This window comes from Chelonia mydas, chromosome 12, assembly GCF_015237465.2.
Source record: "Chelonia mydas isolate rCheMyd1 chromosome 12, rCheMyd1.pri.v2, whole genome shotgun sequence".
Taxonomy (NCBI): Eukaryota; Metazoa; Chordata; order Testudines; family Cheloniidae; genus Chelonia; species Chelonia mydas.
Window position 1 is genome coordinate 13,200,810 of NC_051252.2, and position 17,896 is coordinate 13,218,705.

Genomic DNA, 17,896 nt, shown 5'->3' on the forward strand with positions numbered 1-17,896 from the left:
AACTAGGAAAAAGAAATGAGAGAGTTATTTACAGATTAAAGCAGGCAACATATATACACAAAAGAGTTCAGTCTGTGGTTCCAAAATGTGATAAAGATGTTGTAATCTGTCAGAACTGAATGTCTTTTTAGAGGTAAGCCAGGTTGACCCTGGTGATCTCTGCTTTTTTTGTTTCTTAGCTCCAGCCCTTGTAAGAGTCCAGACAGCAAAGAGATGAAAAATTTTCATGTCAGCTGTCTTTATTTCCCTCTTCCAAATTCAAGCTGATGGGACGAGCTCTCTCTCACATAGCACCTTCATGGGTATAAGAGGGCCATTAAACCAGGCTTTGAGTCATGATGCTCCACAATGGTCCACTGAGTCTTGATAGTTCTTCTGGATGGGCAGGACTGAGCACTTTTCCTGCCTAGGTTCGCAAGTTCAGAGCAAGCATTTTTACAATTATAAAGCATAATTTACATATTACCTTATAGTGCAGGATATAGACATTACAAGTAAGATTAATGCATGCTGCAACTTATAACCATTTCATAAAATCTAAACACATTCTTACATGTTCAACACCTATCTTGAACAATATTAACATATAGGTGAGCTGGTCTGATTTCCAGCTATGAATTTGTCAGTGCTCAGCTGATGCCTACAGACTTGGCAAGAGTTGGCACCTAGTTTACCAGCATCACACAAGGAATTTTGCAAGTCTGATTGAGATGCATGGGCAGAGATGTATGTGATATTTGCACAACAGCCACCCACTTTAAGTCTGTATTTTAAAAAAAAACCAAACACACACACTTCACTTTTTAAAGCATGTCTCTTAAGGTTTGTTTTTTATTAAAAATGGTTTCAGAAATACCCAGCCAGACCTAATTATCAGGAGAAAAAAGCCTGTAGGTCACACCATTATTCATGATGTTTATTAACCTAAACAGGCAAAAAGAATCAAGGAGTTTTCATGGATGGACTCCACACACAGAAGAATTGCCACTCCAATCACTCCCCTGAATTTAAATATTACACCAGGTGGCCTCAAATCAAGAATTTATCTTCCCTACAAGTCTTCAACACTAGCAAGCTCACACCAATGCAGGCCTGATCTTTGTAAGGCAATTTGGGTCAAATGATAGTAAACCATATGCAATCCCTGAAGCTGAATATGTATTCTTCCTTGTGATTTCAATTATCCCTTCTCCCCAACTGCACTTATATTAGGAAATGTTATTCCACCAAACTTTGCTTGAAGCCCAGTTGAGCATAAGCATAAGCTAACACAAATAGGTCTTCCTTTCAAAATTTGTGTTCCATAAACCCCTCTGAATATTGTGGACACCTCCACTATTTCTGAGATATGCCCTCTAAAAGTATACTGTGGACACCTCCACTATTTCTGAGATATGCCCTCTAAAAGTATACTGTGGACACCTCCACTGTTTCTGAGATATGCCCTCTAAAAGTATACTGTGGACACCTCCACTATTTCTGCTCAAACTGTCTATGTTAAGAATAAGAATCAGTTTATTATTTATATTTAAATGGACTTTTAGGCTGAGTTTTAAAAGCAGAATGTTCATTCTGGAAAGTTAAAATGTTGGAGTCATTAACTAAGCAACTTTGGATTGCAGGACATTTTGTAAGTTTGTAATTGGTGTGAAAGAAAGTTCCACTCTAAAATAAAAAGTACTGAAGACAGTCTTCAGTCTAAAAAAACAACCAAAAAAACCCAAAACGACAAAAACAAAAACAAAAAACCCCACCCCAAACAATGACTGAATTTGGCCAGTTAGACTAAGTATTGGCTCCATTCTAGTGAACATTCTTTCTGATTTCTCAATTTTCCTCATAAATTCACAATGCCACAGATCCTTTTTCTGTTAGGATTTCCAATGCCCTTACTAAAGGGATTGTTTTGCATGTTTTATTTCTTCTGTCTGCCTAATCGATCAAATGCTCAAAAGCAGATGGTTGCTGTTCATTGTCAGCTTTTTGGTCCTCCCTTCTTTGCAAAATACTGGTGGTTTTTTGTTTTTGTTTTGTTTTTTTTTGGGGGGGGGGGGTGTTGTAGTTTAATTCTAGAACAATAAAAAACTTTCTCTCTACATCTCTGAATTTTCAGATAAACTGAACTCAAATGCATTTAGCATCATTTACCTACAGGGTAATTTTTAATACATTTCATCCACTGAAATATTTCCTCCCACATTTGACCTTTAAAGTCCCAAATGAAAAAGTTCTGTTTTAAGTTCCAATTCAGCAAGATACTTAAGTATGAGAATATTACTATTAACTTCAATATTATTATTCACATGCTAAAAGTTAAGCATTTGCTTAAGTACCTTGCTCAATTGAGACCTTAGTTTACTTTCTAGGAAGTGGTTTAAACACTTGAGTATTCTGTCCTTGTATATAAGAAATGTAGGTCCAAATCCTGCACCCACAAAAGGGCCAAATAAAGTTTAAAGGATGCAGTGCTTGGCAGGAGAAAAGGAGAGGAAATTTCACACTCCACTGTACTGAGAATGTATCTGCAACTCCACAGGGAAAGGAATATGGGTGTGCTGAGGATTTGCCAGAGGGTTTAAGTGCATTATCATAGCACTGATATACATGGCTGCAAATCTATAGAAGTGTAAGCAATGGGTCCTTAGCAGGACTCAAGCTTGCTGCAGTGATTCCTCTAGCTCTATTACCAATACAAACCCTTGCTTCCATGGTCCTTTTTCTTCTGATTTGTTTGTGTGTTAGTTATTATTATTTCCTATGCCAGTCTTTCTATTTGGAGCAGTGGTGGGCAATCTGCGGCCCATCACGGTAATCTGCTGGTGGGCTGCGAGACAGTTTGTTTACACTGATGGTCCGCAGGCACGGCTGCCCACAGCTCCCAGTGGCTGCAGTTCGCCGTTCCCCAGCCAATGGGAGATGTGGGAAGTGGCAGCTAGCACGTCCCTGCGCTGCTTCCTGCAGCTCCCATTGGCCGGGGAATGGCGAACCGCGGCCACTAGGAGCTGCGGGCGGCCATGTCTGTGGACGGTCAATGTAAACAAACTGTCTCACAGCCCAGCAGTGGAATACCCTGATGGGCCGTGTGCGGCCCACAGGCCACAGGTTGCCCACCACTGATCTGGAGGAATCCCATTTTCAGTCAAAAGGAGTTCTGCAGGAGTGCCGGAACAGATATTTTTGGTAATTTTTTTGAATCAGATTTCAGTTAATCTGAATTTAAAGGGACAGCAGTTTTAGAAGTGTAAGTGTTACTAGATTAGACTATTCTAAAAATTGCAGTCTTCTTTTAGTAATTAATAAAGAAATGTAATTAATTTTTATGTGTTAATCTAATAACTGAAGATGTTGATAGAAATAGTATAAATTCTAGAAGTTCTGTTCTTCAACAATCATGCCATTACCAAATTACAAAAAGGTTTATAGATAACTTGCCTTTAATGTTTCAAGAGGTGGAGAGTCCATTTTCAGTGTAAGTTCCATCTTAAATTATAACCACTTGCAGATTAAAACGCTACATCCAAAATCTTAACAGGAATATATAAATGTTATTTGGTTAAAATATATTACATTAGTTAATTTTATGGTGCCTGCTCTGTGATACCAGAACCACACACAGTATCTTGTTCTATAGAATAAAAGTTATTTGTAAACAATTTTAGCAGTGGGTGCTTGTGTTAAGGTATTTCTGTTATAACAGTGTCTGCTTTACAAGAATAGAATGTGTTTGTAATTAGAATTTATTAGAACATTAATACTTACAATTCTTGCTACTAAAATATTTGTGCTAGTATAATCTACTGAGAAGCATAATTCTTGTTAGAAATTCTGTAGTTAATCTTATCGATGTGTGACTGTTGTGCTTTAAGCACTTTAATTTTAACTTTTTTCCAGTTTTAATACTTACATCTAATCTTCTATAGACAAATTATTTTTAATAATTAAGGGTCTGATTGTGGAAATATCCTCAACTCTTAAGAGTTAGGTCAGTAGGAGGTAAGAGGGGGAGTAGATTGGGACAATGACCGTCTGAGGTGGGCAGGTTGGAACTGGAGGCTGATTTGGGGAGAGGGAAACTGGGATAGTGAGTTTCGATGGGAGGGGAGACAGGTATTGACTGGGCAAGGAGAGTTGGACTGAGATCTAGTGGGGCAGGGGAAATTAGGGGAGAGGAGACAGATCTGATGAGGAGCTGGAGCAAAGGGGGAGAACAGGGATTGACAGGACAAAGAGACGAAGATCTGGGGAGGGAAGGCTCTGAGATTGGACATGGAGCCCAGGGTGGAAGATTGGGACTGAAAGTAAGTGGAGATGGAGAATGTGAATAGTGGGATGTAACTGGAGGCCAGGGTGGGGAAGAGAGACTGACAGGGTGAGGAGCTTGGAACTGGGACTTGCTGGGCAAAGAGCTGGGGACAAGAAGCTGAGAGATTGGGTGGGGAGTGGAACCTGGGAATGGCTGGATGAAAGAGACTGGGACTAGCATGAGAAGCCTGAGGAATGGAGACTGGGACTGGCTACATAAGAGAATGTGACTGGGATGAGGAGCCAGGAGTAGGGAAGAAGCAAGACTGGGACAAGCACAGGTTGAAGGAGACCAGGCAGAAGGGGTCACACTTTGGAGAAATGGGCAGAAGAGTCTGTGCCCATTAGAGAAGACCTCTCCAGCGCCTGGAATGGAATCCAAGATTCCTGAGTCTCACCATTCCTCTGCTGTCAAGAAATATCTGTAAAAGCAACTGGTAAAGTGTCCCATCTTGTCTGGTGCTGGCCCACATGCAGGATTACAACCTACTACAGCTATTATTTACGCCATTGGTTGAAGTGGCAGAGGTCTGTGTGGTGGATCTAAATGTTCCAACCACGCTGATGACCCGTGTGCATGTGAGTATGATGCCACAAAATGGAATTTTTCAGTTTGCTTTTTTTAAAAACCTGGGAAATTACACACACACACACACACACTCTCTCTCTCTCTCTCTCTCTCTCTCTCTCTCGGGAGGACATTGTTCATGTTGCAAAGTCAAGCACTCAGAAGCTAGAAAATGCCAGAATTAAGGTTGCCTTAATTCAGGCCCCTTGTGTATGCATTAACTTGCAGTCTTTAATTACATGATGACATACAAAGATCCCTGCCTCATTCAGTGAACAGGATGGACCTGCTCTGGGGATGAATTAGGGTTGTGTGTGTGTGTGTAGTGCAAAAGGCTGTTTTCTGCAGGAACCCTGCTTCATTCGTTGCAGAAGTTGGAAAGTGTGGAGTGAAAGAGGCAGCAGGGTGGTGCAGGATCAGAGAGGTTGGTCTCATGGTTATTGAATGCTGCCTCTGGACAATTGGAGTCTATCCCTGCCTCTGCCACAGAATTCTGTGTGATGTGATGCTAGTCAGGTCGCACCAACATTTTCATAGTTGATTACTAATTGTGTTTCTCATTTTCTGTGTGCCTGACTAGATATCCTGCAGTCTGATTTGCAGAAGTACTGAGCACATACAGCAGCACCTGCAGTCAATGAGAGCCTTTTTTGACATATATTGTAAAATGCTGTATAATGCTAAGTACTTTGAAGAATCAAGTCCTGAGTCTGTCAAATTGAACACCCAAATTAGTGGATACTTTGGGACTTAATATCTCTGTACTCCCATTCCCCATCTGTAAAGTCGGAATAATACACCCTCCTATAACAGAGATGTTGTAAAAATAATCCTTCTGGAGCATTAAAATTCTGTAGCAATGAGCACCCCAGAAAAGCCCATCAGGAAATTAATAGTTCTGGCTTCAGAGCAGGGTTTGACTAGTGTGAAATAAAATAAGGCCTTGGGTCAGACATTGAATAATGAGGAAAAAACAAAATATTGAATAGCTGTCTATTAAATGAGCACCATCCATTCTGTGCAGTGAATGAGGCAGGAGTCTTTGGGGGCGGAAATGGTGTGTGATCATATAATTAAAGACTCTATCACAATGCATATGTACAAGGGAGCTGAATTAAGTTTGCACAGGCAGCTTTAACTCTGGCATTTCCTAATTTTTGAGGGCTTGATTTTGCTACCTTAATAATAATCTTTTCACATAAATGTTTTGTGTTTGATATATGTATATTACAGTGTACAGGTGTCTTGATACCCCCTATTGGGGACACAGAAGACCTGCCACACTGGTGTCCCTAGAAGGAGGCTCCACTGAATCAGAATAATTCCTGTGATTTCAGGGATTAATTTCCATCCAAAGTTCAGAGGCAGTTTATGGAGGCACTACCATCTGTAAGCTAATTAAGTACAGCTGGGGCTATTTAGACTCAACACCTTGAAAGAATGCTGTGTTGGGCTGACCAGAAACCATGAAAGGGATCTCTGTGGAAAACATAGGAGCTACCATTTATGATTTATATTATTGTGGATTTTTTTTTCCATTTATTGTTTGTTAAACTGCACAAAAGGAAAGTGCAGCTGGAGGCTTTCATCAGCCTGGTGCCACTTTGAGTTAAAACAGAACTCATACATTAATTGCTTGCCCACAGAGAGTAATTGTGTTTGAAACCTGAATCTCCAAGAAACTTTCTCTTGTTATTCTCTTCCTGATCCTGTACTTCATGCAGAAAACCTGCTAATGGTTGTCTTATTTACACAGAAAGCACCAGTTCTCTCTCTGAGGCAGACACCATGCCCATTTCTCAAGAGGAGTCATTTCCATTGTCATGACCTCCACAGTACCCACCCTGTCCTTATCAGCATTTTGCCTCACTTCCATTGACTTTAAGATGTTGACAACATTTTAAACTGACATTTAGTTTTTAATGAGCTGAAATGTTCACAGATCATTTTTCTGATCCTTCCCTATCTTTCTTCTAACTGCAGCACTGAGAGCCATTTTTCCAAAGAAACTTTTTCACAGTCTCTGTTTTCGTGGTGCAACTTTGCTCATGCACTCTCTTGCATGTACTGTTTTGTGCGTTTGTATAAATGATAGAATGGACACATGTGAAAAGAGCATTTCCTTGACTTTAGCATGCTAAGGGGAGTTTCATGAGTAGTTTCTACTGTTGTTTGTATGCACAAGAGATAATCTGCAAAAATGGTTGGCACATAATTACACGCACACAACATAGAATAAGTTTGGAAAACTTGGTTCTGTACATTTTCTTTCAATAAAAATGTTGTAAGGGTCTCCTAAAGACTTTAATTTCGCTGAATTGACCTTAAGTTGAGCAGTCTTTATAAAGTAAAGAAGTTAGTTCCTCAAAAAAAAATTGACTGTAAGATTTCTAACTGTCTGCATAATGAGTACTTGAGTGATTTTTCTTGTTGTGTCTGAGAAGGTTATTTGAGTGATATCACACTGTTATAACCTACTTGGGCTGAGTGACCTTGGCTTTTTAACTGTCCGAAATGTGATTATCTACAATGGTCAATAATAGTCTGATTTGTGGTCAAACACTATCTCAGTAAAGCATGAGCAACATCTTATAATGTAACCAGCTACATTAAGCAATGTTTCGTGCATGATTGGCTGCACATCTATTCATCACTTTTTACAGAGGTTTAGAAGTGCTACCACCTATCTGAATTAGAGAGAGATACCAAAATTATTTTAATAGGTGGAACTGCATTATCTTTAATTACATAGTGAATGCCATAAAATTCTTTAATCTGTAACAGTGTGAACTAAACTGGAAATTACTCGTCACCATTAAGCCAAACAATAATGTAGTTGATGTACAAATTTAGAGTTGTACTGCAGTTTATTTTATCAAAATGATTTAAGCACAATCATACAAGATTTTCTGTTTTAGAAAGATTAGTTTATGGATCATTAGTATCTTCCTTTCCCTATTGATCTGTTCATCAGGAAACAAAGTAAATGTGCAAGAAGGTAGATAAGATTACTGAAGAACCTAGAAGTTTCTAAGTATTACATCAATAGATTTGAACTAAGGTTGGTGTTGGTGGCCTGGATCATGTAATTCAAAATTAGGTGACAAATGGGTTCCTGTATCTGAAAACTTGATTAATTCAAAGAATACAATTTATAAAAATTAAATTGAAGTAATCTTCTTTTAATTAAAAATCAGTACCTGAGAGAAATATCCTGCAATCATTCAAACACGGTAAATAAAACTTCTGATTGTTATAGATCATGCTAATTATATTGTGACTCTGAACTGCATGCCACACTGTTTAAGCCATTTAAGATCATACTGTTTCTTTTTTGCATGTTGCAAATCAGACAGTTAATGGTTTTTTCTTAGATATGTTGATCATAAAAGGAATCTAGCAGATTTTCCAGTACTTAGCTGTACTACTTGCTCCTTTCTCTTTTCTTCGTGTCTGTGATGTATAATTAATCATAGATTACTTCATTTTGTTTCATTTCATTTACAACATTTATGAGCTTCACTTTGTCGGTATGAAATGCTTGTCCCCTTCTTTCCTTTCCAAAGTGGCGTAATTAGTGTTAGCATCTTTTTTAACAGGCTACATAAAGTTTAGTGGCTGGATTAAATCAAGTCATTAACATAATGTACTATACAATTTGCCCCTATCTCTTTTCGTTTCCAGTACATCAAAGTGCCACAGAGTGCCAGTATAATTGGGCCTTGCTAGCTTGTCAGGTTCAGTCAGGCTGATGGCTGCTGCTTTTACTAAAAAGCTTCCAGGCATGATAATTAATAGAGGGAAAAAAAGTCAGGGAAATGTAAAACTTTGGACAGTTCTCTATGAATATTTCATACATTTGAATAATCCGAAGTTAACATTATCAATTTGATGTATAATACATTGATTAAAAGCCTTGTTTCAGGTCCTCAAAGTATACATCAAAACTAGGAATTTGCATCTGCTTTGGCACAGTCTAAAAAAATTAACAATTGCCTTTTCTCTTCCATCCCTCCTCCCTTCACCCCCACCTCTGCACTTTATCATCTTGAGTAATAATATAGTTTTCAATTATCACAATAAAATTTACTGCTGTCAGCTTCCAAGTTATTTTAAAATGTGCCCGCAAGGCAATTACTGGCAAAAGCAATTTATACAATGGTGGTCCCATTTTCCTTTAGGTATGTTTACATCTTTTTCCTTCATGGCAGATATTGTATGGGCATTTTGCTTGCACTAACAGTAGTTTAGTGAAAACTGTCATCATCAGTTTCTCCAAATGAAGATCTCATGATGTAATTAATTTGGATGTTACCATTAAATAACAAGAACCAGCAATGCCAGGTGGTTGTGGTTCTGGTGTTCAGTAAAATGTGTTGTGAAAGGTTGAACATCCATGATTCACACAGTCAAATGTGCATAGTAAGAAGCAATAAACACTTTTCAATTTTTAATATGCTCCTTTTGGACTGGCGTTGAATATCATTTATGAATTACGTGCATACATCAAAGGGGAGAATATATTTTTATCATTATAGTAGATGTAATGGGCCTGATTTTCATTGGGACCTTGACCTGGCTTCCATTTGTGCATACAGGTCCTCTTGCATGTGCATATACTACACAGTATCACCCACATGTAAATTTGAAATATCTAATGTGATTGGATAGAACTTACCCATGTAAAACCTGGCACCTGCACACACAAATTTGAGAGACTCTGACTTGCAAATGCAGGTGTTACAACTCCAAATGGATGCTTACGTGCAGAGCTATTCATGCATAAGTGGAGGTGGGGCCTGAAAATCAGGTACGTTGGTCCAAATCCTCATCTAGTATAAATCGGTATAGCTCCCTGAGTCAGTTGAGCTGTGCTAATTTACACCAGCTGAGGATCTGGACCATTACATTCAATGTTAAAATCATGGCTGCCTTATTATGCCCCCCTCATTCTTCCTTCCTGCAGGACTATAATACATTCAGGTAACTCTGGCTGTATTTGCTTGAGCTCTAACACTGAGGGTGGCTGGGTATTCAGCACCTTTGAAAATCTGGCTACTTATTTAGGTGCCTAAATATAGATTTAGGAGTTTAAATTTTAAAATCTCGGCCTGACTCTGTCATGTGAGGCTGGTTCTTGTACTTAGTTCAAAATTTCATAAGCCTTAGTGTTCTTTCATTTTCCACTTGTATTTCAATTCATGATTTTTATCCTCCAGTAATAGCTCTGTCTTGCCAGGATTTGACTTCAATCAGCATGCTGTCATCCAAATCCAGTCTTAGTCAGACATTGGGAAAATATGAACAGCGTACTGGCATGTATGGTGAAGGAAGAAACTGAATCCTTCAACCAGTACCGTCTACCTGACTGAGTTTCTGAAAGCAAGCTATTAAAACTTCATGGTCAGTGTTTTCAAAGGCTGCTGACACATTTAAGAGAATAAGCATTAACCTCTGACCATACTCCATCATTAAGAGGTCATTGTTAGTCAATAAGATCAAAAAAGGACTAAAGCCAAAGTGAAAGGGAGAAAGAAGTGTGATGACTCCGGGTAATACCAAAATTATCTTTCAACAACCTTCTCAACAATCTACTCTGATAAAGGATTTGATGGACCCCACTTAAATAGATAAGGTACCAGTGTCCACAAATTTCTTGAATGCGCCATAGCAAGGAAAGGGAATGAAGTTCATAGCAGTAAAAGGGTATTAGGTTTCAAGAAGGCATATGTCAGGAAATTGAAGTGTAATGCATACCAGAATTTAAAAGAATTAGCCAGTGAACTTACTGAACCACTGACAGCTATTTTTGAAAAATTATGGAGAACTGATCAACTGCCAGAAGATTGAAAAATAATTAAATATGGACTCAACCTTCTGAAAACAAATCAGATTGTAGGAGTTACCAAATGGTATGCGTTACTTCTGAAACTAGTGAAATAATGGAACAAATATTAAGAGGGAGGAAGCTGGGATAAAAAACACCACCACTAAACATCTAAGACCTAATGGACTGTGAATGGTAGGCTGTATTAATTTATGAAGAAATAATCTTGCCAGATGAGCTTAATTCTACTAAATAAATCAATTAGAAAATATTAGTAAATCATCTGATACTACAGTACATCATGAAATCTTCCCCTCACAACTAATTCAAATGGCTTGCATAGGAAAACAGGCTAAAGAGCCTTCAACAACAACAAAATATATATAAGGAGAAGTTTCGAATAGCGTTAGAAAATTTATTTAATAGCTTAATTGATTAATGAGAACATGGTGCAAAGAGCTTAAGAAAATTTACAGGTGATATTGGGCAGAAATATTGTAATACAAAGAAAAGGAGTACTTGTGGCACCTGAGAGACTAACAAATGTCTCTAAGGTGCCACAAGTACTCCTGTTCTTTTTGCGAATACAGGCTAACACGGCTGCTACTCTAAAACCTGTAGTACAAGGGTACCAAGTGAGTTTAAAAACATGGACAGAAAATAGCACATGATTTTCAACATGAAAAAACACAAGCTTGTACATTTTGAAGAAAAATAAAACCGAAAACACAGATATTCGCTTGGAAGAAAAACCTGGACAGCAATAATGTTGGAAAAGATCTCTAGATAATACTGAACAGTAATCTAGATGTGAATGTGCAATGCAATATAATCACCCAAAAATAAAAAGAAGACTTGATTTTTTGTTCTTGATGTTCAGAACAGACATATAGTGCTTCTGAATACAACTCAGGTTCAGCCACGCCTGGGATATTGTGGCCACTTCTGGGAATCTTGCACGTTGCTGTATTTTGGTGACTAAAGTAGGTTACCTCCCCAGGCATGTAGATAGGGTGAGCTGAAGTTTGTGAGAATTGCTGTTTTCCTATAGGCTAAAAAAAGGTTGGGAAACTTTTGTTTTGTTTTGTTTTTTGGTTTTTATTAATGACATGTTACAGTTACTATTCTGATCAGTGTTTAATTAGTCTGTTCCCGGGCACAACTGTCTCTACTTTTTGATATAATACAGAGCTATCAAAAAGCTGGTCTGACTGCTGTTTTGATCTATACCTCTCCTTGAAAGTCTACATTTAAAAGTTAGGAAAAGAGAAAAGTACAAGATGCTACTCTGTACGACTGTAATAGACAACACATAATTCTTGATAATGAAACTGACATTCTTAGAACTGATTAATTTATTTACAGTTTGTTCCTAGACAAAAAAGTAAAAGAAAAGAAAACCCATCGTAGATCCCTTCCATAAGTGAAAAATTGGTAAGAGTGCTGAAGATTCTGCTAAAGTATTGGCTAACATGCCTTTGTTTGGTACAGCTGAGCGGTCTTCATTTTCAAATGAAAATGAAGAGAACTTTGTTTATGGTTGAACATTATTTCATAGTTTGAGAGACTGCCACATAAGAAAAATTTAATTATTTTTAACTATAGTAAAGAGGGAAAGACTGAGTATTTAACAGACATAACATCACCATAAAAAACAGCCGAAGAAGAAATTAATGGAAATGTTAATGTTCCCAGAACAAACTTTATTTCACCACATAAAAACTGCACTGGGAAAATTAACTAAATGATTAAATGCTTGGCAAGTACGTGGTGAATTTAAATAGATTGGCAGGGATATTTTATTTAAAACAATTCTGAAATGAAACACTAAATGATAGATTTCTTTATGATTCACAAAGCCTGTGCTACGAGTCCACTTGCTTCAAGCTGCACTTTCAAAAAACTTAATAATAGTCTTTGGCCATAGAAAGACACCCAATTTCAGAATTTAAAAAAAAACAAATGGTAAAACATTTGGAAGTAAGCAATTTTGACTAGGTTTTGAAAGAAGAGCATAGTGCCTTGGAAAACCAAACCATGCCCAGTATCTTAATTGCACCACTGTGACTTGTGCTCCTTTTTAAAGACTAGACTGTGGAAGTCTATGACCAACTAGAAGAGCTTGCCCCAGACAGAGTAAAATGTTTGCACCAAATGCCACTGAGGAAAAATCGTAGAACAAAATATGTTGCAGTAGAATTTGAGGATCTGAAAAGGACAGCACCAAAGATAGGTGAGAGTGAAGGGAAAAAAATATCTCCTTGAGATACAAGTTTAAGGCCATTTATTTTTTGTTTTTGCTGCTTTTTTCTGAAAAATTCTGGCTTAAAAAAAACATTATTGAGGTTTTACCGATTTGTTTCTTCACGCAAATTTTGAAAGTGTTGGAACTCCCTTAACCTGGCTTGTTGCTCCAGAAGGAGGGGGATGGTGACTTGGTAACCATCTCTCCTTCCAGAGCAGGGAGTCGGGTCCAGACTCCAACTAGAAGGTTTTTCTCAACTGCTACATCATGGTGGCGCAGAGCCACTGTATTGAGACCATCACCATGAGTATAGAGGCCACTGCATCATGTGAGTTTCAGGCATCTAGGGGCCCTTTGCTTTCAGTTTTTACTGATTTTTCACTCTTTTTAAAATTTTGGTGATAAACATTGATAAATTCCTGGGAAATTTTAAACAAAATAAAAACCAAAAGTAAAGGGCTTGGATAGAAGTACTGATAAATGGTTGTACAGTCAAAATGGATATTGACACGAGCTGCAGTTTCTCTGTTTCAGACGGGACATATAAAGATTTGGTAAGGTGCCTTTAGATGAAAAATAGCAGTTATGTACTCACTATGTCAGAAATTATAGTATATTTTTGGTAAATTCCAGGTAAAAGGAGAATACTATAATAACTAGTATAATTTGGATTTAACTTTAACAAGGAAGCCAGTGGTTATAAGTAACCTCTTGACTAGTTGGACTCTACTAGTTGATTAACCATTAAAAACATCTATTAATCATTTATTAACCCTTTATAAACATACCCTTAATGAAAAGTGTGACCAAAAACAGTATTTTTAATTATATTGGATTCCTTCTGAAATTCTTGAAGACTTTTTCATAAGGGTGAAGAAGCAGTAATTGGGTAAAACACTTATGCCTAAATTGGTAACGAATGAATGTTTTCTGGAAAACTGGAGCCCGTGAGTGGCTGACTTACTTTATGTTCTGTGGCATCAAGTTTTACGCAGAATAAAAATTGAATGTATGGTAATGGGTGCACATCAACACTGCTTAGTCACCCATTCAGAGGGACTAAACCTTTTTTTAAGCATCTGCCAAAATCTATACCTGGAGAGCAAATGCATGATACTCAAGTTCTGCTCTGGAAAAAAGGGTTTGTACAAATAGCTTTGTGAGATTCTGTATTTATTTTGTTGCAGTTATGTGCAGATAAATTATAATAATTTTACAAGTCCAAAAAAAGTTTTGGATTTTTCCCTAAATATAGCCCTAAAAAACACTATCTAGAATTTGAATTTTCTCCAGCTCTCATACCATGTGTAATAAAGAGTCGTTAAATGGAATATTAACAATTTTGTTGGTGATACATAAATTCAGAATAGAATCCAGCTCACTCTCTCAGCTGTATTGGCTCTGCTCCACTGACAGGAAAAGAAAATAGTATGAACTTTTGTCATTAATTAGGACTTGGTATAAATGAGGAACAGGTGTACTGAGTAACAAGCTGCTATTTACATAATCACTTTTCGTAGTACTGAGATGTACTCTTACTAACTGAAAATGTGCTGTTTGATAATTCCTTCTATGTATTTTCTTTATACTCCTTTGTAAAGAAACTAGCATGCAAAATACATAGATTTTAAAATATAAGCCCCATTTTTCTCTCCCCCCCCCCGCACCCTTCAGAGTTAGGCCAGAGGTCTGGTATCTGCATTTGGGAAAAGAACATGGGGCATTCAGGTTTGTTGTCTTAGTTTCTTTTTTATAAGATATAACTACTTCATATTTTATCCTGAATGTCATTGTAAACAGCTGGCACACACATTCTGTAACCTCAGCATTGCCTAACTCCCTACAGACAGAAAGTACACAAGTGAGAGCTCTTTTATTAGGCAATCTTTTGCATTTCATCCATTAATATCTAAGGAGTCCTCCTTGCTTTTGAAATTAAAGGTAACTGAAGCCCACAAAGCATTTGCAATAATTTTCATGCTTGAATAGATGGTACTGAGGTGTCTAATTGACTATTGAGGTTGATGCTTAGTACTTTACTGTCATTTCATCCCGTTCTTGAAAAATGAGTGGTCAGTGTTTTACCATTGAAAAATCAAATTACTCTCTTCCTTGTGCTAGGCTGCAGTACAGAAGTGTGGGTTCCAACTGCACTGTTACAGTAACAATTATCTTTGCTGCATGCATAGCACTACTTGGAGGGGAGGAGGGAGCATTACAAAGCCACTGGAGCTTGTAAACACTGCAAGTCAAATAATTCCAGATATTTATCTTTTTTATTTATTCCCCTTTAAAGAGAAAAATTATGAATTTTTAAAGTTAAAAACTGGCAACTAAAGGCAGAATCGAAGGGGAATGTGGGAAGAAAGCCTAAGCATAGCAAGCTCAGGAGGAATCCCAAACAGCGTTTTATGTTGTTACATAAAGTTAACAGTAAAAGCAAACCACATAAAGGAAGGAAGTTTGGACAATATCCTCTGTGTGTCTGAGAACAGTATTCGGAGCAAAGTGCAAATGCCTCCTATTTATACATAGGTTTAATGCCATCATTAATGGTCATTTAGTAAGTAGAGTTTCAGATCCCCACGGTACCTTTTAGAGTATTTTCTAAGGTATTTGGTGTACAAGATGAAATGTAGAAAAGTTTTGGTTATGTGTAAACTGTTGGTGAGTTTCAGAGTAGCAGCTGTGTTAGTCTATATTCACAAAAAGAAAAGGAGTACTTAGGCACCTTAGCGACTAACAAATTTATTTGAGCATAAGCTTTCGTGAGCTACAGTTCACTTCATCGGATGCAGTCAGTGGATGCACTGACTGCATCCGATGAAGTGAGCTGTAGCTCACGAAAGCTTATGCTCAAATAAATTCGTTGGTGAGTGTGTATTAGAGGTCCCCCTCTATGCAATCCACAGAAAATAGGAGTTGTTAGAGCCCCCCAGCTATAGTTTTGACTCTTTAGCTCATGCTATATCTACTCATGCATTTAGCTTTGGCAGTCCCCAGTTCAGTCCCCTGTGTGTAAGCAAAGACAGCTCACCCTCTCATATGTGCTTAAGAAAATACTGTGACTAGTGGGGTCTATTTCCGTGCAGTGTTTTATAAGGAAATAAACTTGACAAAGAATGCTAAATGAGGAGCTAATTCTGGGCTCAATTATGCCTTAGAGAGAGAGAGAGAGACACACACACACACACACACACACACACACACACACACACACACACACACACACACACACACACACACACACACACACACACACACACACACACACACACACACACACACACACACACACACACACACACACTGCAGAACCTCACTGCCCCTAAAGAGCCCCTTAGCATGCAAGACGAGTGAGCCCTCTGCATAATTCATTAGATAGGTACAGTGTGTAGTCCCTTCTGCAACAGCCCAACTCTCCTGGCTAATTTGGATGAGGAGCAGGGCTGTGTCCCTGTTTCCTTCCTGCCTTCAGCCCCTCTTTTTTGGGGGAGGGAGGGGGAGCAAGGGAGGGCAATTTACAGGTAGCAGTCCCTGCCATTTAAGAGAGTTCAGGTACTACAGCGTAACTGGTCCACTGTACGGGAGGCTCCTTACTGCACACATTCAAGGACCAGGTGCAATTTGATTTTTTTCTTTATAGAATGAAAAACAGTACTCCCTTAACGAAACTCATATAATGAGTCCTATTTATAGAAATAATTCCTTAGTCCTAGTCTACTTCTTCGCTCATGTGAGAGGTGGATGCCCAAATCTTTCTTTTTCGTTAACCCCAGATTTTATACATTAGCCTTTGTGTTTAGGGGAAAAAATAAAGTCAAATAAGCTGGACACCTAAAAATTGCAGTCAAGGAAATTTCATTCTTTGTTGAGATATTTAGGATAGCCTCATCTAAATCTTATTTTATATTTAACTTATGTAGTATCTCACCTCTAGTATTTAAAAAGTCAGAGCTGAGAAATACGACGTAAGATGAAGATAATTACTCACAGCATCATTTTGACAAAGAATCTAATACTGGCATTCTGACAAATAAGACAGCTGAAAACTCTGCATGATTCACTCTTACCGCAGGAGTCTACACGGATTTCATTTTTTGGCTAAATATCAAACATCTACGTTTGATACTTTGGTAGAAATTTAAATTTGTACGTGAATTTACAGACATGAAAATCTTAATTAAATAATGCAATTGAAGCAAGAAAATATGATTTTGACAGATTTGTGCTCCTTTAGGTTTCCTGCGTCCATTCCTACAAGCCTACTCTCAAATTATTTCTCTCCGTGAAGAACTTTGCCACCAAGGCACAAGAAGAGTGTATATTTTCCATAGTAATAGTTTGAGTCTCCATCTGGCAGACAGCTAATATAAAGAAAGGGCACATGGATACCACCTTCTCCCACAGGTTACCATAATTTCCAAATGACTAGTTAAAGCAAAAGGGGAGAAAGCTAGAGCAGTATTTGAAGAAGATTCCTTCTAAGTATAGCTTGTATTAATGTCCCATGGCAGTGATTGAAGAAGGATAATTCTCATTTCATTGACCATTGTTTCTGCAAAATCCCAACCAAGAGATCTTTTTTTAAATTCTGGGTTTAATAAGGGTCTGACAGATGAGAGTGCTACTAAGAAACTGAAATTTTTATCTTTTATCTCAATCACATGATCTCGGTCAGGGTGGTCAAAGGAATTATTGCTGTCATCTGTTGAGTGAGTATCTACTGGATCCAGACTGTTGGTTTGTTAACAGAACCATGGTTCACATTGTCATGCATCTCTCATCAATAAAATCAATCAGACTGGCATTCTTGTGGCAACAGTGTCAGAGGGAGGTGAAAAAAACCCACTGTTTAAATTTTCAATCACTTTTGCTTACTCAGGTGTTAGCTGTATTTTGAGCTGTGAAAAAAAACAGGTTTTTAAAGAAAACAATAGTTATTTTTTTCAGT

At 37.8% G+C, this 17,896-nt stretch overlaps 1 protein-coding gene across 11 annotated transcripts in view; it reads left to right on the forward strand.

The window, feature by feature from the left end:
* Positions 1-17,896, forward strand: part of RPGRIP1L (RPGRIP1 like) — a 138,859-nt gene that overhangs the window by 89,425 nt on the left and 31,538 nt on the right. Inside the window, exon 23 of one of the 11 annotated variants that reach the window (XM_037878279.2) lies at positions 933-9,324. The exons of the other annotated variants lie outside the window; for them this stretch is intronic. Within the exon in view, the coding sequence (XP_037734207.1) occupies positions 933-1,124 (192 nt within the window). The 3' untranslated portion in view covers positions 1,125-9,324. Of the gene's footprint in view, positions 1-932; positions 9,325-17,896 lie in introns of those variants that run through there. 11 annotated transcript variants of the gene reach the window in all.